General features: G+C 42.5%; 1 protein-coding gene across 7 annotated transcripts in view; it reads left to right on the top strand.

Annotated features, from left to right (window-relative positions):
* LOC119187747 (uncharacterized) overlaps positions 1-25,871 on the top strand; it is a 116,641-nt gene that overhangs the window by 57,645 nt on the left and 33,125 nt on the right. For 5 of the 7 annotated variants that reach the window (XR_012887234.1, XR_005111897.2, XM_037435818.2 and 2 more), the window contains 6 exons: positions 10,022-10,181; positions 14,101-14,162; positions 14,739-14,898; positions 16,928-16,989; positions 17,574-17,793; positions 22,635-22,749. Coding sequence is in view for 5 of the 7 variants with exons in the window: in XM_037435818.2 (XP_037291715.1) it covers positions 10,022-10,181; positions 14,101-14,162; positions 14,739-14,898; positions 16,928-16,989; positions 17,574-17,793; positions 22,635-22,749 (779 nt within the window). In the remaining 2 variants the exon portion in view is untranslated. The remainder of the gene's footprint in view (positions 1-10,021; positions 10,182-14,100; positions 14,163-14,738; positions 14,899-16,927; positions 16,990-17,573; positions 17,794-22,634; positions 22,750-25,871) is intronic. The other 2 variants (XM_075878831.1, XM_075878832.1) reach the window with 2 other exon arrangements.

The following is a 25,871-nucleotide window of genomic DNA, read 5'->3' as shown; positions in this document are numbered from 1 at the left end:
TTCAGAAAAATGGTAGAAAACCAGGTACAGAAAAAAACTCTCTACAAATTGACCGTCTCGCACATACTTTCAATAGTTGCTTTTTTGTGTTTTCAGGGCAACATACTTTTATTATAAAACAGTTGCTCAGGATAGCTTGAAATTTTTCACTCTTTAGAGCATAGACAATAGAGCATAGACAAAAATGAGTACATTGTAGTGTTTTTGAGAATTTTCCTACCAAACATGACCTTCAATAGAGTGCACAAGTTACTTCTATCAAACTCCCCATAAAACTTGCTATTTACAAATGTTTTCGTTTGGCTGGTGCGTGGTGCTCTAGAATGAAATCCTGAGCTTGGCAAAAATGCCACTCTGCTTTAAGTTGAGACGTGTGTAGCACCCTAAGGTGGTCCAAGAAAAAATGAGGAGAAAAGAGCGTGCTATTGATAATCATATCGATTGTCTACAGAAAGTTCAATCGAAGCCATTCTTTCTTATGCAGTAAATTCAGTTGGCTTGTATGTCCCCCATAGCAAAACATTGTGATGGTGGGACTAAATTTCAACAATGCTTTTCACCACTAAAACAAAAATGACTTCGATTGAATTTTCTGTGAACAACTTTTCTCCTGATTTTTTCTTGGACCACCTTTGGATGCTACACACATCTCAACTTAGACCAAAGTTATGTTTCTGCCAAGTTCAGAATTTTATTTTAGAGCTCCTGCACCACACACCGGCCAAACGAAAATATTTGTTAATAGCAAGTTTTATGGGGAGTTTGATAGAAGTAATTTGTGCACTCTATCGATAGTCGTGTTTTGTAGAAAAATTCTCAAAAACACTGTACGTTACTCATTTTTGTTTATGCTCTAAAGAGTGAATGTTTCCAAGCTATCCCAAGCAACTGTTTTATAATAAAAGTACCTTGCCCTAAAAATGTAAAAAAGCAACTATTGAAAGTACATGCGAAACGGTAAATTTATATGGAATTTTTTTGTCGTACCTGGTTTTCCACCATTTTCCTGAATTTCAAATGTTAGTCAGGGAAGTAAAAAATTTTTGCCGCGCGAAATATCTTGCGAAAATACTTCAAAACTAATGTTTATATGTGTGTTATTTTCTCAGTCTATTTAATTGAAATTGATTTTAGATGAGCGCCTGGGTCGGGACAGTTGGCGTGGAATGACCCAGAATTGATATTTCTGCAAACTCTACACAACTGTGCACGATAAATAGTTTACCTCAGTATCAAATTTCAAAGGGCACCCTCATCAGGCCGATGGACTACATTACCTAAGCAATTTTTTTGATCAATTTATTATTGAAGGATAAGAAATTGAGTGATATTCTTATGGTGCGAGGAGGCAAGCTTTTCAGCCAATCAGAATGTCTCCCTATTTTGCCTTGTTAAGTATCCACATTCAGGGTCTATTTACCAAGGGCACAGGGTAAGATTAGACAAGGGATAATGGGCAGCGATGAGCGATGGCGTAGTGGTTAAAACATCAGCCTCGCATGGAAGAGGTCCGTGGCTCGAATCCCCGTGCTACGCAGTTCCCAACCAGATAAAAAAAAAAAAACAGTTCACGTGGTCATAGAACTGCATTAAGAGGCCTGGGATGCGGCCTCACCGGTGACCACCGCCGGTAACGCACTCCCTCACCAGAGAAGGATTGGCCACCCTGGTGCAGCATCTGGCCACTACTAGAGTGTACTAAAAGTGTTGAGGGGCATGACCGCTCCTCGCAGCCTGATCCCTTCTGTGTTGCTCGCAGCGGCGGCGCTGCAGTCGTATAGTACTGAAAGAGCCGCGCGCCGCGTGCAGGAACTGCTATGCGCTTCGCCTCCTTCGTCGCGCTTTCTTGATGCAGATTTCTTCGTACCTGCCCATCATTCATGTCTAGCACATGATGCCATAGCCCTTGAAGTATGACACGCCAATCTACTGAATTTGAGCTCCATAAAAGCCCTTGTGAGAGATCGAAAATAATTCAAAAAGGGTGTGTCTTATACTGATTTCTTCTCTCTTAACTCTTTTTTTCGTTGGTTAGGGGTCTACAATATTCAGAATAACAGAGCCGATTTATTGGAAGTTAGCTGTGGTCAGAAAGCTGTGAGATTAAAAAATAAATACTGTGCCACGCACGCAGAACCAGAAAGCCATAAGTAAAGAGGGGAGAGGAAGAAAATTTGAACCCCCTACACCACGAAATGTTTTCGTAATTTAACTTTTCAGGGTATACTAAACTATTTACACATTCACAGCGACCACGAAGTGCCAAAGTTGGGCGTTCTGCTGCAGACCCCACCCCCTCAAAAAAAAAAAAAAAAAAACAACCCTGCCATGGGCAGCCCTGCGCCAATAGTTTACAGTTGGCGAAGCTGAATATAGCGTGTCTCTACAAATTCGCACTGTAGATTTCACCTTGTCGACAGTATGAGGTCTCAAAACTAGTTCGTCTAACGTAGTCGGATGAGAAATGCACCGCCTAAAAATAGCTGTGCTAAGGGGCATTGCATGGATATATATATATATATATATATATATATATATATATATATATATATATATATATATATATATATATATATATATATATATATATATATGTGTGTGTGTGTGTGTGTGTGTGTGTGTGTGTGCGTGTGTGTGCGTGCGTGTGTGCATTTGTATTTACGTGTGTATGTGCGTGCGTGTGTATGTGTGTGTACGTGCGTGCGTGTGTACATGTGTGTGTACGTGTGTGTGTACGTGTGTGTGTGTGTGTCAGTCATATAAAAGGAAAGTAAATTTCTCAAAACAAAACGTCATAAGTTTGCTCGCTTGCAATGGTGTTATGCCAATAGAATATTTGGAAAGCAGCACAATTTAAGCTGTCGATACAAAATGAGAACTGGTTACAATGAATTTATGCAAATTAACAGACAAGCTATATATACAACTGGCACTTTTTAATATGTTTTTGTATTGTTTTATTAAGTTTAATATATATTAGGCCTTTCAGAAAGCAATAATTATTATCTTCTGCAAAACTGGCATGATAAAACAGAGTTCTCACCGATTAATGTTGTGACAACGTTACTTATACTCGGGTTCCTCGTGAAACAATCGATTGCATGTAGGCTCATATGAGGAACATTCTGCTCTGGATATCGTAGAGACTGCCGACAAAACGAGCGAATGATTTAATCACGGTTTTGATACTTATCTCTTTATAGTTCGCCAGTAGCCACTTGTGATGTAACGCAGCTCAAAGTGCTGATTGAGTAAAAAGCTTGGCGGATCCGTGCAAATTCTGGGTCAACCGGCTCTTCAAACAGTGAATGTCTCGACGCAATTTCGGCATGCCTGCATATTCACTCGTGCGCCCTGGCACGTAGCAGGTGCGTCCACTGATAAAGGCTCAGAAATGCATTGAACACGCTAAAAACAAGCAATTACATGCTTTCGCAGGCTCGTGTGCGCGCTCTCCCAATGCAGACGTTTCTGAGATATTCAGCACCATGCAACTACAGCGCCGCCGCTACTGTTACCCGCCGGAGAATCAGCCGAGATGCGGTGCGGCCGCCTCGTTCACTCCACTGCCCCCTTCTCGTACACTGTACCACTACCTCCCACATGCATACGTTAATTAACTCACGGCCCTCAGTCCCCAGCGGCTGTGAAGCAACTGACCATGGCGGCGGTCAGATCTGCAATGCGGCAGAGGGTGCTAAATCTCTAAATCCGGACAGGCCGTTATTGGAACCTGAACTTGACAACGTTTAACGCTAGAACTGTATCTAGTGAGCCAAGTCTAGCTATACCATACGAGGAGCTAGAGGGCATTAAATAGGATGTAATAGAGCTGAGTGAGGATAGGAGGACAGATGAAGCCTATACAGTGCTACAGAATGGGCACGTCATTTGCTAGTGGCGCTTGGCTGACAGAAGAGAACTGGGAGCTGGGGTTCCTTATCTACAGAAACATAGCTGACAACATAGAGGAATACTATAGCATTAATGAAAGGGAGATAGGTATCGTAATTAAACTCAATAAGATATACAAGAAGAAGGTGGTACAGGCTTATGCGCGTACGTCCAGCCATGATGTCACATCAGTTGAAAGCTTCTATCAGGACGTGAAATCGGCAATGAGTAAGATAAAAACACAATATACTATACTGATGGGAGACTTCAATGCAAAAGTAAGGAAGAAACAGGCTGGAGACCAGGCAGTAGGAGATTATGGCATCGGCTCTAAAAATGCCAGAAGGGAGCTACTGTATGTCCGCACTGTGGCAACGAATATAACAATTTCGACCACATGCTCTGACTGTGCCCTGCCAATGTGGGTACAGAATTTTCTGACCAGTTCTCTTGGGACTCCGCCCTTCGAAGCACAGAGCTCATCGCTCAGCTTAAGGCTGTTCAGAGGGCCCGGGCCGTCGCCGAAAGACTCTGTTTATCGGTTCCGACCCAGGTGGAGCCGCCAGATTGATTGGCGGGGCTTGTGGCACCACTTTCTTTCTCCTCATGACCTCAATAAACTTCATATTCACTCCCTTACTAGTAGAATTTGCAGAACGCAATAATTTACAGATTTTGAATACCTTCTACCGAAAGCGAGAGAACCGTAAGTGGACATGGAGGAGCCCTAATGGCCAAAATAAGAACGAAACAAACTTTATATTGTGTGCACACCCTGGCATCGTGCAGGATGTGCAAGTACTTGGCAAGGTACGATGCAGTGACCATAGAATAGTACTGTCTCGAAATCATTAGAATTGAAGAAGGAATGACAGAAACTGATACACAAGAAGCCAATCAATGAGCTAGCACTGAGAGGGAAAGTACGGGAATTCAGAGTCTCGCCACAGAACAGTTACTCGGATCTTATCGAGGAAACCAGCCTTAGCATTGACGCAATGAATGATAATCTGATGAGTAGCATTACGGAGTGTGCAGTGGAAGTTGGAGGTACTGTAGTTAGACAGGACACTGGTAAGCTGTCCCAGAAAACGAAGAATCTTATTAAGAAAGGTCAAAGCATGAAAGTTTCAAGTACAACAGACAAAATAGAGTTGGTAGAGCTTTCGAAGTTGATTAATAAGCGTAAGGTATCTGATGTAAGGTATCTGATGTTCATACTGTAAATCAGGTAATAGAGAAATGCTCAGAACATAACCAACCACTATTGATAGCCTTCATAGATTACGAGAAGGCGTTTGATTCAGTAGAAATATCAGCCGTCATGCAGACACTGTGGAATCAGGGCGTCGATGAAGTATATATAAACACCCTGGAAAAAATCTATAGGGGATCAACTGCTACCATAGTGCTTCATAAAGAAAGAAACAGAATACCAATCAAGAAAGGTGTAAGGCAGGGGGACACAATCTCCCCAATGCTATTTACCGCATGCTTACAGGAGGTTTTCAGAAGCCTAGAATGGGAACAGTTAGGGATAAGAGTTAATGGGGAGTATCTTAGTAACCTGCACTTCGCCGATGACAATGCATTGCAAAGTAACTCGGGACGAATTGCAACTCATGATTACAGACTTAGACAAAGAGAGCAGAAAGGTGGGTCTGAAAATTAATCTGCAGAAAACGAAAGTAATGTACAACAACCTCTGAAAAGAGCAGCGCTTCGAGATAGGTATTAGTGCACTTCAAGTTGTAAAAGACTATGTCTACTTAGGGCAAGTAATAACCGTGGAGCCGAACAACGAGATTAAAGTGATTAAAAGAATAAGAATGGGGTGGAGCACATTTGGCGAGCATTCTCAAATTATGACAGGTAGATTGCCATTATCTTTCAAGAGGAAGGTATATAACAGCTGTTCTGGGAACCTAGACTGCCGAAGCTTCTCAATCTGCCGTGCAAAACTCTCTTGCATGCGGTGTGGGCACGACTTTTTGAGTGACGCTCCCAGACAGGCCATTGCAACACCGTTTTTTATTTTTTTTAGAAATACCCCAACAGAAGTCGATGTTAGGTTTGACTCTACGGGGAGCGTACATCCAACATACGTGGCTTCCACCAAAAGATATGCTCAAATCTAAGAACCGTATGCAACGATTGTCGGAAACCTCACAAGTAAACTTCAGCCCCGACCCCAACTCTTTGAACACCTTCAAAACATCGGTCTTAGTACGTACACACCGACAGTCCTCAACGAAAAACATGTAATCATCCACATATCTGAAGTTTTTCACCACCGCTGAGTCCAATGCAGTCTTTAGGCCACGGTCAACAACTCTAAAAAAGATTTCACTCAAAACTGGCGCGACCCTCGACCCAATGCAGACCTCCCGACCTCTGAGTGTAAAAGCACTCGTTCCAATCAATAGCAGTTGACCCCAGGTACACCGACAGAAGCTCAAGGAAGGAACTCGTAGATGCGCCGCACCTGTCCTGAAACCTTAGTTCGTCATTATCTTGTTGAATGCAATTCCTGAATCACACCAGTAGTCTGTCCTGTGGCAATGAGTAGGAGAGGTCTTCCACATCTATACTGAACCCTGACAGTACTTTCACGAAACCTTCCATCAGAAACGTTGCGCCACTTCCTCTGAATTCTTCACCCGGAAAGGGTTCACCACACAGAGGAACATCAGATGTTTCATCACACAGAGGGACGTCAGATGTCGGAAAGAAATCCAGCCACCTTGCGCTGCCAAGTCCCACGCTCGGAAACAATAAGGCGAAAAGGGTTTTCATTTTTCCAGCCTTATGCGTCTTCATGGTGAAAAACATTTCTAACACGGTGCCTTTCCTTTCTTCACCGCTGAGCACAGGCTATTGTGTTTCATCTCTTGCGTAAGCGCCATCGCTTTCTTTTTAACATCCGCCTGCCTTTCTTCAAATGCCTTAGGGTGCTTTTTTACCGCCGCTTCGGCTTTCGCCTGGAACAGCCTGTTCGGCAGGAGAGTAAAGGTTTATTCCTTATCTGCCATCAGAGACCTGATCTTCCTTTCAACGAAATAGTCCACTAGGCCGCGTGTGTTCGTCATACCATAGGGCATCTTTGAGAGGGACACTGCAGGGAGTGGCGCTGCGCACCCTTGCTATCAGAGACCAGGGTGCTCGCAAGAACGAAAGGAAAAATTGCTCGAGGAATTGAGGAAGCACATTTTATTAATAAATTAGGCAACACATGTGCGGCGAGGCCCTCTATCACGTTACATGCCACCGAGACAGATTACTTGAGTGCTTGCCACTAATAGGATTTATTTTCTGATAATATTACTTGTGATTTTGTTGACCTGTATATATATATGTGTGCTTTTTAGAATGAATTCAGTTAATAGTCTGTGCTTGTCCGTCTCTCGTGTTTATTTCGCGCCAAAAGCTACGTTACACGTTTAACTGCAGATACTAAATGAATATGGGAATCCTGAAACTTCAGCACAACTTCGGTATCAATTTTATGATTCTTGGGTGTAAAAAAAATGACCTTTTTTTTAGTAGCGTTTATTACAAGGGAATTAGCAGCAGACTAAGCTGATAATTTGTTTAGTACTTTGTTCCTTTTCAGAAGTGAATCGCTTGGGTTTCTTGATGTAAATAATATGGTACTTTCAACAGTGTAACTGACAAAGTCAACAGAATTTTTCAATGTTTATTAGGTCAATAATATATAAGCAAAACAAGAGTGGTCCTAGGATGTTTCCTTGTGGCACTCCTGAGTTTAGAGGTTTCAAGCCTGAAGAATGGTTCTTTACTATCACTTTTTGGCTGGCAGCAGAGAAGGTAAGAGTGAAGTAATCCTAATAGTATGTCACGGAAACCATAGTGATTAAGAATAGCATGACTTACTGCACGTAATAATCAGCAACATCCATATGGTCACACTTCATAGAGTGCATCAGCATATTTTTAATGTTTGCTGGGGCACCCTGTATAAGTATTGTGTACCTTGCAAGTATTGGTATCGATGAAGTGTTCATTGCAGTTTACTTGGCAAAAGCTGGATTTTCATAGATAAATAATTCTCTATTTCTGTATGTGGTGCTGCGGCACAAAAGGTCTTTTCATGACACATCTACATCCTGCAGGCCTTGTATGGCGAACTGCTAATTGGAGTGATTATTAAATCTCTCCATTTCTCCATTTATCTCAAGTCATACAGCAGATTATCATTGTTCCTGTATTTACTTTTTTGTCTCGTAGAAAATTTTATTACACACAGCATTTTATGACATATAAAAATATGCAGTGATTGCTACACATGTGCTTACAGACAGCAAAAATGTTTAACTATTCAATCAAACCTTCAAACACTCTCCTTACAGACCATTTTCTAATGATTGAACTTCGCATGATATGTAAATTGCTAAATTACCGAAGCAGCATTGGTCTCAGGCAGCTTTCGGGAGGGGGATTATTTCAGAAACGGTGTTGATTTCTTTTCTTTTTTTTTCCACAATATAGTCAAGATGTGTGACGAGTAACGCAGTTTTGGCCTCCATGACAGGGGATTATATTTCCAAGAAAGATGTACAGACACGCTCAATATAACCTGTAACAAGGGAGTGGATGGCCTCACGAGTTCAAAAGGTTGCGCGTGGCTTCAACTTTTTATTTCAAGAGCTAAATAATATTTTTTAGTTTGGGATCATACCAAAGTAAGGGAAACATGTTTACTAATGGATATGAAGGCTAGTGGAAACCATGCTGAATAACTCGTGAGGCCACATGCTCCTGTGTTGCAAGTCATATTGAGAGAGACTGTACCTTGCATGTTTCTTCTATAATTTTATCTTAATGGCAACACTACAGCTTCCAATTACACCCTGTCATTTAGCAACTGTTGAATTCCTTTTTGTTCTTGTTTTTACACTAGAAGTATGCACTGTCAGAAAAACTGGGAAACGCCAGTTTTATTTTATTTTCTTTTTTTTTCTCCATACTTATGATATGTTGCTTTTGCTGCATGAAGCTATAAGAAATACCTCACCAGCCATGATGAAACCGGATGCATGACTAGAGCAGCTGCTGGGCTTCGAGAGCCTCTGCAACACTCTAGGCACTTCAGTACTTATGGAGTGGGTAAACGAAGTGGGTTTTATTCAGTCTCCTGAGCATTATAGTGGTGGGTAAGCAACATGAGCACCATCGCAAAGCCCAGCATCATGTAATATATACACATGTTAGTTCGAGGTGCCACATGTGGCACATATAGTGTTTCCTAGCTCACCACCATTCTGATTATGCTTGGGATTGAAAGCCACCGGCGGGCTGGTTGAGTGAGGCACTTGCAAGATTATCAGTCAAGTTCGAATCATCTAGTTGCCAATTTGCAAATAACAAACCATTTGTCCCATGGTGTCACTGGGGATTGAAGTAAATAAAATTGAATAAACAGGTGTCTACTTACATACATTTTGCAAGCCTTCTGACATTCTTTTTTTTTAATGAGCAGCAGCAGATAGCATGTGCATATGAACATATAATGTCTGCCAGCAATAATAAGGTGAATATTATTTGGCTTGAATGGAAAGACGGCTACAATAAATATAGCCTTGGTCTTATTGAAGTGGCATCATGCTATATGCTGTTGAGTACTTATATTTTAAATGCGAGCTGTTCACCTAGGCCGTCATGAACCATACTTATTTGTTTGATAATGTGCTAGTGATTTGCAATTAATGTTCTTTGCATCAAGTGCAGCTTAGCAGGTTAGCGCAAAATATATACCAGTCTTGCTTGGTCTATGCTATATAAATACCTTCAGAATTTAGTTGCATTACATTTTTCTTAATTGTAAGAAACTGTTGCCTTGTCTGGTTCTTGGCGACGTGGTACAGCTTGGAAGTCGTACTCGTTTCTCAACAGGGGACATTTCGCTCCTGCTGCTTCCTGCTGTCATGATAATAATAATATCTGGGGTTTTACATGACAAAACCACGGTATGGCAGCTAATCAAAATGGATGAAGAATTTAGTTCAAGAAGCGAACTTGAGGTGTAACTTCAAGTGTTTACACAAGCTAAAACAGTTGTACCTTTCATCATATTTTTTCTTTTTCTCCTTGTTTTTTAATTTTTTAGGAAGTACAGAGTGAAGAGGTGTCTCCTGTCATACCTAAGCTTCTGGAATGTGGTCGAACGAGAAATGGCAAAAGGAATGCACAGCTAATAACAGAGTCATCAATCATACCCAAGCTTCAGGAATGCACTCGAGCAAAGAAGCCCATAATGGACACACATGGTATGCAACTGTCTCGATCCGTAGCCATAGTTCAAAAACATGCACAAAGGAAAAAGCGCAAAAGATCTAGTTAGTACACTTATACTATTACTTTCATTGTCTCTACCATTTTGTTTTAACTAAATGCCTGGCCTTCGCTGTGTAACTATATCCAAAATATGTTGTGAAAATATTTGATTATTCCTTGAATGCGAAAACTCTTGTGATCGTCAAGCCAGGTTTTCAATGAACATATGCTCACATTGCGGGGAGTTTAAACAACCCCGTGTTAGCAAGCCAGTAGTATAATGTGAAGGTCGTCTTGGCTGCTATTGTCTGTTTCCAAATATTGTTCTCATGTTATGTAAATCAATTCTGTAATTCTAAAATGACTTGATGCTTTTGGACATGTTTCTTGTAAAAATTATCACAAAAACTATAAACCATTGGCAAGTAAAAACGAACTCGAAGACAAAATCTTTCTTTTAATGCAAATCAGTTCTACGGAGACCTGCAAGGTGCCGGAGGGTTTAAGAAAGGGAAGTAGGCAACCACCCTTGGTGTAGACAATGGGTGATTGACAAAGTATACAACCATTTGTGTTGGTTGTCTACTTTCCCTTTCTTAATCTTTCTTCTAATCAATATTTGAATAGCTTCATTTTGTAACTTTACAAGAGTTTATGACTAAAAGCAATCTCATAGTACTTAAATTCTTACTATAATCATTCTGAAATTTGCTATTATAGTAGGCAACGACCCATTTTGTCTTGAACAAATACTTAGTTCCTCCCTTTGAACTGATCAGACGAAACAGTGTGTAAATACAAAGCAAATGTGGTACGGCATGACTTCGCTGCAGACGCCTATTTTTTGGTATACTGTGCAGTAGGGGAAGTGGAGGGGAATATTTTATTGATTAGGCAGTGTAGGAATTTACACAATGTCTTGAAATAGCAGAAACAAGGGCATACACATATTCTAACTTGTATTAAAGAGTCTCTAAACCGCTGTCAGTTGGAGGGCAAGTGAACAGTCTCTATCTCTCTTTTTGCTACCCTTCCTTCGGCTGCTCTCATCTTTAGACGCTCCATCAGCATCAAAACTTTATTGTGGCATTCTTTTTTTTATTTTATAACACCATCAGCTTTTGTTGATTAAAGCTCTGCATTTCTTGGCCACATGTAGCTGCCTCTGCATTCACTGTGCAAAGCATGCTGCCTGCATAAAATGAACTTAAAACTCTTTTGTTACCACGCTTATTCATATTGATCCTCGGTGATCGACACTTTGACTCATCATTCTCTGCATGTTGAATTTGTTTAGCGTTCACCTAGCACTTTCAAGTAGTTAGTTCAGCCACTGACCTTCTAGAATCAGTTTGAATTTGCCCGATTTGGCAACATAGTTTTGACAGACATATTTATGAACCCATGTGTGTGTGTGTGTGTGTGCTTGGAAGATACACCTGGCTGGTGAACTTGAGATAAATAGATAAACGGGTGGTGCTTGTGCGTGTGCTGCTGTAACATCAAAATTTTGTAATCAAAAAAACCTTAGCAAGTCAAGTATCAAACTATAGTATCAGCTTGGCAACCTGACAGTGTTGAGCTGTCACAATTGCCTGAAATTTATGCCATCTATTCACTAGAAAATTGTTGTTTAGAGTCAGAGAAAACTTAATCTACAAAAAAATATTTCCGGTGGTCCACCAGATGTATGACGTTTGGAGGTAGTCTTTTCAGACAGTTTCCAGCAGCTTCAGTTTCGCTTCTGTTGATAAATCAGACACAAGGCCGCATCCAGTGTCGCTAGTGGCTCCTGTGGCGGCGGCATCAAGTGTGCATGGGTCCGCACCTGTGCAATGAGAAACATGTGCTGCTCGCAACTATCTTGCAACTGCTTCTGAATAGAATGACTACAAACTTTGAGTCCGAAGATGACAGCACCTCAGCTTCAAGTTCTGATGGCGACAATGTTCTGTGTCAGCCTGGGACATTCGCAACCAATGAGGGATTAGTTCCATTTACGGCCTTAGGTTGTCTTCTCCATCGCACGTGCATAGTTGCTGACTTTTGTGCACAATTTTATAGATACTGTGGTTACTTGCGAGGTCCACACACCGCTGTGGCGTGATGGTACTGGCAGTAGAGCTCTTTGTGACAAGAAGGCCACTGGAGCACTTCTTGGCCCCGCACTATGCTGTGGCGCAAGTCGTTTTAGGTCTACACGTTATTTTGTGTTTCTTTCTTTTTTCTCTTTCTTCAATACTATCTGCGAAAGTACAAATAAATCTGCTTGGATGCATATTTTGGAACTCCTACCTATCCCTTTCTGACCCGGCAACCAGTGTACTGGATATGACGAAAAAAGTGATGCAGAAAAGTAAGCAGAGCTTATAATCAAAACTAAAACCACATTGGTAGCTTCTGTAAGAGTCGAACAATATGATTTTAAGTGTAGTTCCTCCTTCAGCCCCATTTTTGATAGGGGGCACCTCACAGTAATGGTGTCAACCACACAGAAACGTGTGCACACAATGTGGTAAAGTATAAAAATTATTTTTGAAGCTACCTTCATGTAATTCAAATGATTTAAATTGTTCAAGCTGTTTTATATCTTCTTGAAACATTGTTGCAATAAAAAAAAGTAATTTTTCTAATCAAAAGCTTGCTGCTAATAGAAGAATGTATTTATGTCCAGTACACTGGGCACTGGGATGCAATTGGCACACATCGTGCTAAACATGTAGGGAAAAAAAAAAAAACAAGAGGCGGCATCACATGAAAGTCTTGAAGCCCAGCCATAGCCTTTGTTAAACACATTTTGGTTAACTACTAGAAGCGCACTTGCAGGGTTCCCACTTGGGCATAAATCGTCATGATTTTCGTGTAGTAGAGAGGCATTCACTATGCCATCCTTCGTAATTATTTGGAGAAGCGTGGTTCCCACTACATACTTGGAAGGAATTTCATGTAAATTTTTTTTTATGTTGTGAATGATGAAGATGAGGAATTATGCCTGGAGTGCTTGTTATGCGTTGGAGCATTCCATGACCCACTCGTTGTTCTTTTGCAGCTCCATGACCCAAACCTGGTTCTTCTTTTGCCGTTACAAAATGCTTTATTACTAATAATAACGAGATTTTTTTGCTAAGGCACGTTGCCGGGCTAGTTGGTTGGGATTCATCATTTATATGGGTAAAGTGCACCACATCAATACTTTGCAATCGGCGATGATGCGTGCACGATCTGTGCCGTAATGTAACATGATCGTTTCCAGGTTTTATCGGTCTGTTATTATATAAATAGCATGTGTGATTGCAAATAAAACGTTAGTTGCAAGTTAGCGCTGTGTGTTTGTCTCTCTCTCTCTCTTTGTGTCCTTGTTGGGGTGTGCTGAACCCATATAAGGGATTCCTTTCCCGACATCAAGCCTGTCTAAGGCCACTTTGCTACGGTGTTTCAAGCACCAGCGTTGCTTTGTGGTAGAATAGTGGGCTAGCACACAGGGGACCTGTGTTCGAATCTCATTGTGTCCTTGGGTGTTTTTTCTTAATTTATTTTTTTAATTTCACGTGATAATAGTTGCTAACACTGGCAGTGTTGACTGACAACTACGGCACACGTGACCCTTGTTGTGGTCCCAAAACAATGTTGGCTCTAAAAAAGTATATAATAAAATAAAAGCGTGTGAACAGTGACAAAATTTGCATTTTTCACTGCTGTCATTAATCTTGCTTGCGAGTTGTGCCTCTAGTAGCATAAGTTTGCTGAATGAATGTTCCCAAGTTCACTCAACAACCATCTCACAATCACTGCCACTTTCACATGAACCGATGCTGCATTGCATCGTCTGTTTTATGATAGTCATGCTTTTGCACAGAGTGGGTAGGAAATGTATAGCCCATACTAACCAATGTGCTACGATTGTCCTTGCAGAGGTTTGGGATCAAGTTAATCTCTGTGACCAACCTAGTGGACTTACTGCCAGCAGTGATGAGGTGAATATTATTTGGCATGAATGGAAAGACTACTACAGTAAATATAGCCTTGGTCTTATTGAAGTGACATCATGCTTTATGCTGTTGAGTACTTCTATTTTAAATGCGAGCTCTTCACCTAAGCTGTCATGAACTATTCTTATTTGTTTGATAATATGCTAGTTATTTGCAATTAATGTTCTTTCCATCAAGTGCAGCTTAGCAGGTTAGCGCAAAATATATACCAGTCTTGCTTGGTCTGTGCTATTTAAATACCTTCAGAATTTAGTTGCATTACATTTTTCTTAATTGTAAGAAACTGTTGCCTTGTCTGGTTCTTGGCGATGTGGTACAGCTTGGAAGTCGTACTCGTTTCTCAACAAGGGACATTTCGCTCCTGCTGCTTCCTGCTGTCATGATAATAATAATATCTGGGGTTTTACATGACAAAACCACGGTATGGCAGCTAATCAAAATGGATGAAGAATTTAGTTCAAGAAGCGAACTTGAGGTGTAACTTCAAGTGTTTACACAAGCTAACACAGTTGTACCTTTCATCATATTTTTTCTTTTTCTCCTTGTTTTTTAATTTTTTAGGAAGTACAGAGTGAAGAGGTGTCTCCAGTCATACCTAAGCTTCTGGAATGTGGTCGAACGAGAAATGGCAAAAGGAATGCACAGCTAATAACAGAGTCACCAATCATACCCAAGCTTCAGGAATGCACTCGAGCAAAGAAGCCCATAATGGACACAAATGGTATGCAACTGTCTCCATCCGTAGCCATAGTTCAAAACATGCACAAAGGAAAAAGCGCAAAAGATCTAGTTAGTACACTTATACTATTACTTTCATTGTCTCTACCATTCTGTCTTAACTAAAAGCCTGGTCTTCGCTGCATAACTATATCCAAAATGCGTTGTGAAAACATTTGATTGATCTTTGAATGTGAGAACTCTTGTGATCGTCAAGCGAGGTTTTCAATGAACATATGCTCACATTGCGGGGAGCTTAAACAACCTCGTGTTAGCAAGCCAGTAGTATAACTTGAAGGTTGTCTTGGCTGCTATTGTCTTTTTCCAAATAATGTTTTCATGTTATGTAAAACAATTCTGTAACTCTAAAATGACTTGATGCTTTTGGACATGATTCTTGCAAAAATTATCACAAAAACTATAAACCATTGGCAAGTAAAAACGAACTCAAAGACAAAATCTTTCTTTTAATGCAAATCAGTTCTGCGGAGACCTGCAAGGTGGCAGAGGGTTTAAGAAAGGGAAAGTAGCAACCACCCTTGGTGTAGGTGATTGACAATGTATACAACTATTTGTGTTGGTTGTCTACTTTCCCTTTGTTAATCTTTCTTCTAATCAATATTTGAATAGCTTCATTTTGTAACTTTACAAGAGTTTATGACTAAAAGCAATCTCATAGTACTTAAATTCTTACTGTAATCATTCTGAAATTTGCTATAATAGTTTGCGACGACTAATTTTGTTTTGAACAAATGCTTAGTTCCTCCCTTTGAACTGATTAGACGGAACAGTGTGTAAATACAAAGCAAATGTGGTACGGCATGACTTCGCTGCAGACGCCTATTTTTGGGTATACTGTGCAGTAGGGGAAGTGGAGAGGAATATTTTATTGAATAGGCAGTGTAGGAATTTACACAATGTCTTGAAATAGCAGAAACAAGGGCATACACATATCCTAACTTGTATTAAAGAGTCTCTAAACCGCTGTCAGTTGGAGGCCAAGTGAACAGTCTCTCACTCTTTTTGCTACCCTTCCTTCGGCTGCTCTCATCTTTAGACGCTCCATCAGCATCAAAACTTTATTGTGGCATTCTTTTTTTTATTTTATAACACCATCAGCTTTTGTTGATTAAAGCTCTGCATTTCTTGGCCACATGCAGCTGCCTCCACATTCACTGTGCAAAGCATGCTGCTGCCTGCATGAAATGAACTTAAAACTCTTTTGTTACAACGCCTATTCATATTGATCCTTGGTGATCGACACTTTGACTCATCGTTTCCTACATGTTGAATTTGTTTAGCGTTCACTTAGCACTTTCAAGTAGTTAGTTCAGCCACTGACCTTCTAGAATCAGCTGGAATTTGCCCGATTTGGCAAAATAGTGAGTTTTGACAGACATATTTATGAACCCATATGTGTGTGTGTGTGTGTGTGTGCGTGTGTGTGTGTCTCTCTCTCTCTCTCTCTTTGTGTCCTTGTCTTGATGTGCTATACCCATATAAGAGATTCCTTTCCTGACATTAAGCCTGTCGTAAGGCCAGTTTGCTACGCTGTTTCAAGCACCGGTGTGGCTTTGTGGTAGAATAGTGGGCTAGCACACAGGAGACCTGTGTTCGAATACCATTGTGTCTTTGGGTGTTTTTTCCTAATTTATTTTTTTAATTTCACGTGATAATAGTTACTAACACTGGCAGTGTTGACTGACAACTACGGCACACGTGACCCTTGTTGTGGTCCCAAAACAATGTTGGCTCTAAAAAAGTATATAATAAAATAAAAGCGTGTGAACAGTGACAAAATTTGCATTTTTCACTGCTGTCATTAATCTTGCTTGCGAGTTGTGCCTCTAGTAGCAGAAGTTTGCTGAATGAATATTCCCAAGTTCACTCAACAACAATCTCACAATCACTGCCACTTTCACATGAATCTATGCTGCATTGCATCGTCTGTTTTATGGTAGTCATGCTTTTGCACAGAGTGGGTAGAAAATGTATCGCCCATACTAACCAATGTGGTGCGATTGTCCTTGCAGAGGTTTGGGATCAAGTTCATCTCTGTGACCAACCTAGTGGATATACTGCTGGCAGTGATGAGGTGAATATTATTTGGCATGAATGGAAAGACAGCTACAATAAATATAGGCTTGGTCTTATTGAAGTGACATCATGCTTTATGCTGTTGAGTACTTCTATTTTAAATGCTAGCTATTCCCCTAGGCCGTCATGAACTATTCTCATTTGTTTGATAATGTGCTAGTGATTTGCAAATAATGTTCTTTGCATCAAGTATAGCTTAGCAGGTTAACGCAAAATATATACCAGTCTTGCTTGGTCTGTGCTATATAAATACCTTCAGAATTTAGTTGCATTACATTTTTCTTAATTATAAGAATCTGTTGCCTTGTCTGGTTCTTGGCGACTTGGTACAGCTTGGAAGTCGTACTTGTTTCTCAACAGGGAACATTTCGTTCCCACTACTTTCTGCTGTCGTGATAATAATAATATCTGGGGTTTTACATGACAAAACCACGTTATGGCAGCTAATCAAAATTGATGAAAAATTTAGTTTAATAAGCAAACTTGAGGGGCAACTTCAAGTGTTTACACAATTTAAAACAGTTGTACTTTTCATCATATTTTTCTTTTTCTCCTGGCTTTTTAAATTTTCTGGAAATACAGAGTGAAGAGGCATCTCCTGGCATACCTAAGCTTCAGGAATGTGGTCAAACAAGAAAAGGCAAAAGGGATGCACAGCTGGTAACAGAGTCGCCAGTCATACCCAAGCTTCAGGAACGCACTCGAGCAAAGAAGCCCAAAATGGACTCACATGATTTGCAACTGTCTCCATCCGTAGCCACTGTTCAAAAACATGCACAAAGGAAAAAGCGCAAAAGACCCAGTTAGTACACTTCTACTATTTCTTTCATTGTTTCTATCATTCTGTTTTATCTAATAGCTCAGCCTTTCCTGTGTAACGATCTTCAAGATTGTTGTAGTGTCGGGGATTTTATTTCGGTTTTGGAACCAATTGGCTGGCCCCTAGGGGATGTTGTACATATATATATATATATATATATATATAGTGATGCTTGTGTCATTTAAAGGGAGTTCCTGCTTGGCTACCGGCTGCTGCGTACTTCTTGCCGGCCGGCGCTTCAGCGCCATGCCCTGTGTTTTCTGTGCGTCGTGTCCGAAGCACGATACTACATTTTGGCGACGAGGATGGGATCTGGGTGCATCCAGCCTAGGTGGGCATATGACATTTGCTACTTGTGCTACCATGTTCAGCACCCTGGATAGAGCCCACCGATACTCCATTTCTGCGTATCACCAGTTCGTGACACCAATTCATACCTGCCTTGCCCAGCGTCTATCCTGCCGAAATGTGAGCCATTATTCATTCTTCTTCTGTGCAGCTCACATTCAAGACGCTACCTAAGGATATTTCGGCGCACTTACGGGACTGCAGACCTTTATCCGTGGGGCGGCTCCACATTTATTTCCTCCTTATCCGGTCTGTCTCGGCAGCAGCATGTTCCCCACAATTTCAACACCTCTGTTCGTGCGATGCCCTGGCATGCCTCCGATTCCGTGGAAGACTTGGCCTCGCGTCTTGCAAGTATACGTTGACGCGGCGGCCCCGGACGCTACGCCAGACGCAAAGAAGGCATTGCTGCTCAATGTGGTTGCATTGGAGGGATTGCAAGCTTACTACAAGGCTGCTGACAAGCAGATGCTGCTTGACGGCATCCAGGCTTCCAGAGATGGCGCATCATGCGACACGTTCCAGCAGGCCTTAGCCGTTCTCGACACTTACTTCGCATCACGTGAAGACGCTTTCTACGTACGGGTTCGATTCTGGCAGAGAGTTCAAGAACCGGACGATACTCCCGTCCAATTGAGTCTAGCACTACGGCGGTTGGCCAACAACTGCAATTTTGGCACCGGAGCTGATACAGTGAATGATTCAGGACCAGATTTTGCACAGCCTGCGTGTCCTGCATACTTACTCACAATGTACACTTCTGATGCTAATAAAGAAACATTGATTGATTGATTGATTGATTGATTGATTGACCTCGACCTGCTTAGGTCATTCGTTCAGATGGGGGACGCTTTCATAGTCCAGGCAGCGTTAGAACATTCCAGGGAAGAAGAGCGCGTCGACCACGCGTTGCAGCAGCTGGCTGACTCGATGATTACGCGATGCAAGCATCAACGCCGCGGCGTTCGTCATCCTCGACCCACACTGCTACAACGTTATGCTACCAACCCTGCTGTGCCAACGGCCCCTACGAGGTCTGCGGAAATTTTGCGAATTCTACCGGGCCATACTTAACTTCACATGCAGCGACGATCCCTGCTCGGACTGAGAGCATGCTTGCTTGTGCTGCACCTGTTAGCGTCCCAGCTGGTCGGGCTCCTGAGGCGCCTGTTCCTGCCAGGTTGCCTGCTGTTGAGCATACTCTGACTCAACACTCTTCAACTGGGAGTACTTCTACTGCGAGGATGGCAGTTCCGGTCTAGTCTGCTCATGCTGACTACACTTTAGCTTCATCAGTTGTCCATCTTTCGGTTGTGCCTACTGCTCCCGTCTTGCCTGCTGCTGCTTCCGCCCCGGCTGTGCTTCCTTCAGCTGGTGGTGGTCTCTGGGGTGCTGTTTCCGTTCTCGATCCGCCGGAGATGCGTCCATTGAGCGTGCCGGCCGGGATTCCGGAGGCAGTCCCTGTTCTGCCTGCGGCGGAGGTGCTTTCGCCGGCCGCGTCTGCGCCAATCGTGCCCGTTGCTGTTCTGTGCACAACGCCTACATCGGTGGTGCCGAGCCGTGTTCCGTTGGATCATCATCGCGTGCTTGTTCCGGCCCCTACTGGGCCAGAAGTACACTGGAGAGACAGCACATGGACCGATTTTTACATACCACCGGCTGTGGGCGGCGACAGTGCGTCGTGGAAATGGCACCACTACAGGCGTCGATGCCGTAGACTCAAACACGGCAGTGACTATGCAGACAACCTCTCTCGGGGGAGGGGATGATGTGTTGATTTGGCAATGTGCCTTGCTGTTGTATTGTTGGTCTGCATGCTAGACATTTTTAATTCTTCATAATTCGTTGTGCTACATCCGCTGCGTTACAATATGGACTGTGTTACGTGTCCAATTGCCAGTGTGCTTTATTTCTTGTTTTAGTGTGTATGCTCTACATTTTCAGTTTATGTTAGTTTCGCCATCATGTTAAGTGGTATGATCCTGAATGCTCTTTATTTCAAGGGGGGATGATGTGGTATCGGGTTTTGGTTCCGGTTTTAGAACTGGTTGGGTGGCCCCTAGGGGGCATTGTACATATTGTAATGAGCGAGACAGAGAACAAGAGACAACACCCGATCCTGGGCCAGCTGTTCTTATTCTGTCTTCTTCTTCCTCTACCTTCCCTTAGCTGCCCACGCGCCCGAGCCCCAGCGTCTTCCTTCGTCTTGATACTCGGCCATGACTGCGCGCGCGCGCGGAGCTGGCGGCAAAGTTTCTGCTGGGTGGGCTTGGCTGCATCGTGGTGGTCGTCCCGAGCCACAATGCAACATGGAGTGACGGTCTGGGGGAAGCGTCTCTGGTGGACGACACTGGCTGCCTCGAGCCGGTCGGTCAACGCCACGGTGCGCCTCTTCTTGAAGATCTGTCAGTGTATACTCAGGTGGGCGGAAATGGCTTTGTCGCTGCGGTTGAACTCGTCCATGGTACAACGTTTCCTGACAACTCGTGGAATACCACTCAGGCGGACGGCCCTGACTGTTCCGGCAAGGTCGCCGAGTGACCTGGAAATGCTGGTGTTTGTCCCACCGCCGTTGGTGGACTGAACTGCAGTGGGACGCTCTGTGAGGCAGCCGTGTGGACGTTTGTGCTATTTCTCGAAATGAGTTGCGACGCAGCTCATGGTTGGGCATCAATACCACAGCAGAACTCTCTGAAGTTGTCCAGCTGGTGGCTTCTGGCGAACTGTCGCGTGCAGACTTGGTGTGCTGGGAGGGAACAGCATGAGGGCTGGTCCTCGACAAGTTCTCAATGGCAGTGGCCTCAGCCTGGCTAGGTGTCTGGATTTTCTCAAAGGAAACATCCCTTGGGAGCCAAGTGTCTGCGCGACTGAGCGTATGTGCGTCTTCGAAAATGAATGTATGAGTCGTCTGCAAACATGGCTCTGTCAGGTTACGGCTGATCTTGTTCGCATCCTCGGAAAGGCCTGCTTTGTGAAGCGGTAAGGAGTGCATTTTGTTTGCGACGATCATGGTCTGGTGGGGTTCAGTAGTGTCTGGTACGATAGATGTGAGCGCCTCCATGTCCTCGAATGACAACGAGCGAGAGGACAGTGTCTCCTGAGGAAGGTCTGGTGGTGGTATTCCCGGGTCTAATACCGATGCAGAGTTCACGACCTGCAGAGGAGAACTGTGGTCACTTTGGTCAGGGTAAGCAGCAGGAAACTCCTAGATATACTTCATTTCTTGAGAGGCGTCTTTTTGCAAGGCGGAAATGCTCTCATGTTCAGTTACTGAATCATGTAAAGCGTGCAGACCCGCTTTCGCGTGGTCAAGGATGAGCATGGTGAAATCCACAGGCACGTGCATTTGATGACGCGGTACAATGTCCCGTAAGATGGAGGCTGGCGCCTCAGCGTCTACCGAATGGTCTGACGACTCCGGATGGCGTTCGTTGGGGCCTGCCGCAGGGAGTTTTGCAAAACTTGCCATGAGAGACCTACCGCACACAGGTGCACCATCGGGCCGCTGCTCTATGACAGCAGAAATGCCTGTGCAAGGCAGAGTTACACGATCGTGATTGTTCCCTACATCTTGGTCACCGAGAGATGACAGGATAGTAGGGGCTCGAATTGCATCCTCTAGGTCGGGCTTTTCCCGAGTTCCATCTTGAGAGAAGGTCAAGTTGCATGGACAGGTGGCACAGGGAATCGGACCGAAACCAGCTATGAGCTTAAAGCTCCACTCCGCCTATGACTGCTGCTTCTAACCTTCATACCGGTGCCACGCCGCTGCACCTTCCCGAAGACGGTCTACAGCCACGGTCCATTTCTGATTTTTTGTCCAGGCCTCGCGCATTGCTATCACATTGACGGTTGCCACCCAGCTATCGGCGTCGTTCCGGACCCCGTGGAATTCCAGTAGTTCGCAGACGGCTGGTGATTGTGAGGTGGCAGGTGGCAACGCAGAGATCACCGACGCGAAGCAGTCGAGCTGTTGTGAGAGCTCGATCAGAGAAGACCAAAGCTCCCTGCATTGCTCCGGTGTGCTTGCCTCGAGGTCGTATGAGGCAGCTACATCCAACACTGTGAAAAAGGGTTTTCACAGTGTTGCCCACGCGCCCGAGCCTCAGCGTCTTCTTTCGTCTTGACAATATGTGTATATAGTGATGCTTGTGTCCTATAAAGGGAGTTCTTGCTTGGCTACCGACTGCTGTCCACTTATTTTTGGCCGGCGCATCAGCTCCACGCCCTGTGTTCTCCGTGCGTTGCGTCCGACGCACAGTACTACAAAGATGTTTCAAGTTGTGCCTCTAGTAGCATAAGTTTGCTGAATGAATGTCCCCAAGTTCACTCAACAACCATCTCACAATCGCTGCCACTTGCATATGAGCCTATCCTGCATTGCATCTTCTGTTTTGTGATAGTCATGCTTTTGTGCAGAGTGGGTAGAAAAAGTATAGCCCACACTAACCAATGTGCTGCGATTGTTCTTGCAGAGGTTTGGGTTCAAGTTCGGCTCTATGACCAGCCTGGTGGACTGCGCACAAAAGAAGATGTGACCATGTACGACATCTATCTTTCACTTGCCCTTGAAATAATTGAAGTTAACAGGTATGTCACCTTGGTTCTTTTAGACTATTTATTGGCTCTGATAGACTGCATATAACTTATATTTATACAAGGCTTATCAGTGTTTAAAAAGGCTCTAAAAAAAAAAGAAAAACTTGAGCTGTATCGTTAAAATGCCATTTCATAATATCAGAAAAGCTGCTCTCATCATTAGAAGAGCCTTAGCAAGCCAAAACAGTCAAAGAAACGAAAGACAGGTATTGGCATGTGCACCAGCTGTGCATAATATCATGGGCTTTGCCATCACCTTCCAGGACCTCTTCAAAGGTAAAAGATTTTGTGTGCTAGGGTAGTGGAAGAGTAAATGTGCTAAGTTTTAAAAACATCTGCCGAGCCACAGTGGCACAACATTTCTTTGGAAATTCATGACATTGTAATAATTTCTAGAAAAAAAAAAAACAGTTTTTTTTATCTTGCTTATAATACTACTCCTATTGCCATGAAATCAACAAAAATTGAGTTTTGGGGTATGATTTCAGTCTAAAGTTACCTTGTACTTTTCTTTAGTGCCACGTTAGTATTTGTGTAGTGGCTTTCATGTTATGTTTGTCTCTGTTTTCACTTGTGAGGTGCTAGTGCTAGCTGAATACATGATCTTGGTGGCTCAGCACTGCAGCAACATCCTCATGACGAAAGCATAAAATTCTGATGCACCTCTCATCCTATGATTTCTACCATTCTATGACTTTTGGACTCGTTTCTGTAATGTGTTAGCTGACATTTTTTTTCTGGGGGGAGGGGGGTTATGTAGTGTTATGCAAAAATTTTTCAGCCTCTTGTCTTTCTTTTGGTAAATTTCCAAAAATAATCTACAAATCTTGCTGATACTAGTTTTTTATACTCTCTATTATGCTCATAAAAAATGCGGTTGCTTCATGCACTGTTCATGTTTTCTTTTGCTTGTCTAAACCTTCAGATGAATGATAAAAACAGTAGTGATAATGTTCTAGGCAAAAAAAATATACATTTGTGTTTATAATCATCAGTCATTCCTGTGCTTCATTGTACTTCGAAAACTGTGATCTGGTTATGCGTTGTTGCAGTGGTAAGCTCGAGGATATAAGTTCAATTAACAGTCACTGCACCCTCATTCACGTGTAGGTGACGTGAAAGAATGTCCATGTTTTTAGATATATGTACATGTCAAAAACTTTTTATGGTCGAAAGTCATTTATTGGTCCCCATAATCATATTGTAGTTTTTACATGTAAAGTGCCATATTTACTTTATTACGCGTAAATTATTCTCTCGCAGTTACTTCTCTTGATCGCAGTTACTTCTCTTAAGACGACTATCAGTGCACAGTCGCAGAAATGCTTGCAATATTAAGTCTCGAAAAATATCTCACATGTGTTTGCCACAGAGTAACACCCGAAGTGTTGTCAGTTTTTCTTCTGTGTTTTCTCTTACCCTGTCCTTTACTTTTACATTGTCCTTGATATAATTTTAGTGCTTCAATTCACCACAAAAACAAAGTGATGTTTATTGTTCAGCTTTCTTGCTGTAAGCTTGTTGCTCAAAGCAGCATCGTGAACAGTAGCTGTCAGGCTCACATGTTCTGTAGTTTTCATAACCAGCTCATGAATTACTTTTGCATGTAGTTAATAGTATAAACCAATATTTGGGCAAATAGTGTGAGATGAATGGGTATTTAATTTGAGCAAATGATGCTTATTGCCCTGGCAACATCATTGAGCACATCGTCAAAACAGTTCAGAGCACTCGTTTCAACTTTCTGGTGTTTGTTTTGCAAAAAAGTACAATCAACAGTGCACCACATGGAGTGAGTATTACTATTTATTTCTGTAATTACCAATATAAATAAGATAGCAGCTGAGGACTTTTACAAAGATTTGTATAATAGCCAGGACAACCAAGAGGATAATGTAAGAAGTAGTAGTAGTTTAGAGGGATCGGACATCCTACCATTAATAAAAGCGGACGTAAGGAGAACCCTTGAAGGAATGCAAAAAGGCAAAGCTGCTGGTGAGGACAAGGTAACAACAGACCTCCTGAAATATGGTAGAAAAATTATGTTAGAAAAACTGGCCACCTTATATACGAAGTGTCTCTTGATGGGAAAGGTACCAAAATCTTGGAAGAACGCCAACATCATCCTAATCCACAAGAAAGGAGACGTCAAGAACTTGAAAAATTACAGGCTGATGAGCTCACAGTCCATTCTCTACAAGCTATATATAAAAATAATAGCTAATAGAATTAGGGCAACATTTGAATTCAATCAACCGAAAGACCGAGCAGGATTTCGTACAGGCTACTCCACAATGGACCATATTCATACTATCAATCAGGTCATAGAGAAATGTACGGAATACAACCAACCCCAATGCATAGCATTCATAGATTACGAGAAGCCATTTTACTTAGTGGCGACATCAGTAGTGATGCAGGCACTACAAAATCAGGGCATCGACGAACCCTACATAAATATACGGGAACAAATCTATAGCGGATCTGCAGCCACCATTGTTCTACATAAAGAAAGTGACAGAATCCCAATAAAGAAGGGTGTAAGGCAGGGAGACTTAATTTCTCCAATGCTGTTCACCACGTGCTTACATGAGGTTTTCAGAACCATAGGTTGGGAAGAGTTAGGGATAAGACTCAATGGAGAGTAGCTTAGTGACCTGCAATTCGCTGATGACGTTGTGTTTATGAGTAACTCGGGACGAATTGCAGCTTATGATTACTGAATTGGACAACGAATGCAGAATGGTAGGTCTGACAATTCTGGTGCAGAAAACTAAGAGTGCACAACACTCTTGGACGAGAACAGCGCCTTGCGATAGTAAGCGAGGCAGTGGAGGTTGTAAAGAAATACGTCTACAAAGGATAGTTAGTAATCACGGAGCCGAACTATGAGGCTGAAGTAACTAGTGGAAGAGTAAGAATGGGCTGTAGCATATTTGTCAGGCATTCTCAGATAATATATGATAGATTGCCAGTATAGTTCAGGAGGAAAGTATATGACAGCTGTATGTTAGCTATTCTTATCTACAGAGCAGAAACCTGGAGGCTTACATAGGCAGTTCAAATTAAATTGAGAACAACGAATGAGCAATACAAAAAAAATCATGGGCGTA

The sequence above is a fragment of the Rhipicephalus microplus genome, chromosome X (genome assembly GCF_043290135.1).
Source record: "Rhipicephalus microplus isolate Deutch F79 chromosome X, USDA_Rmic, whole genome shotgun sequence".
In the NCBI taxonomy this organism is placed as follows: Eukaryota; Metazoa; Arthropoda; class Arachnida; order Ixodida; family Ixodidae; genus Rhipicephalus; species Rhipicephalus microplus.
Note: the sequence above shows the minus strand (reverse complement) of the source record. Positions and strands in the feature narration are given on the sequence as shown.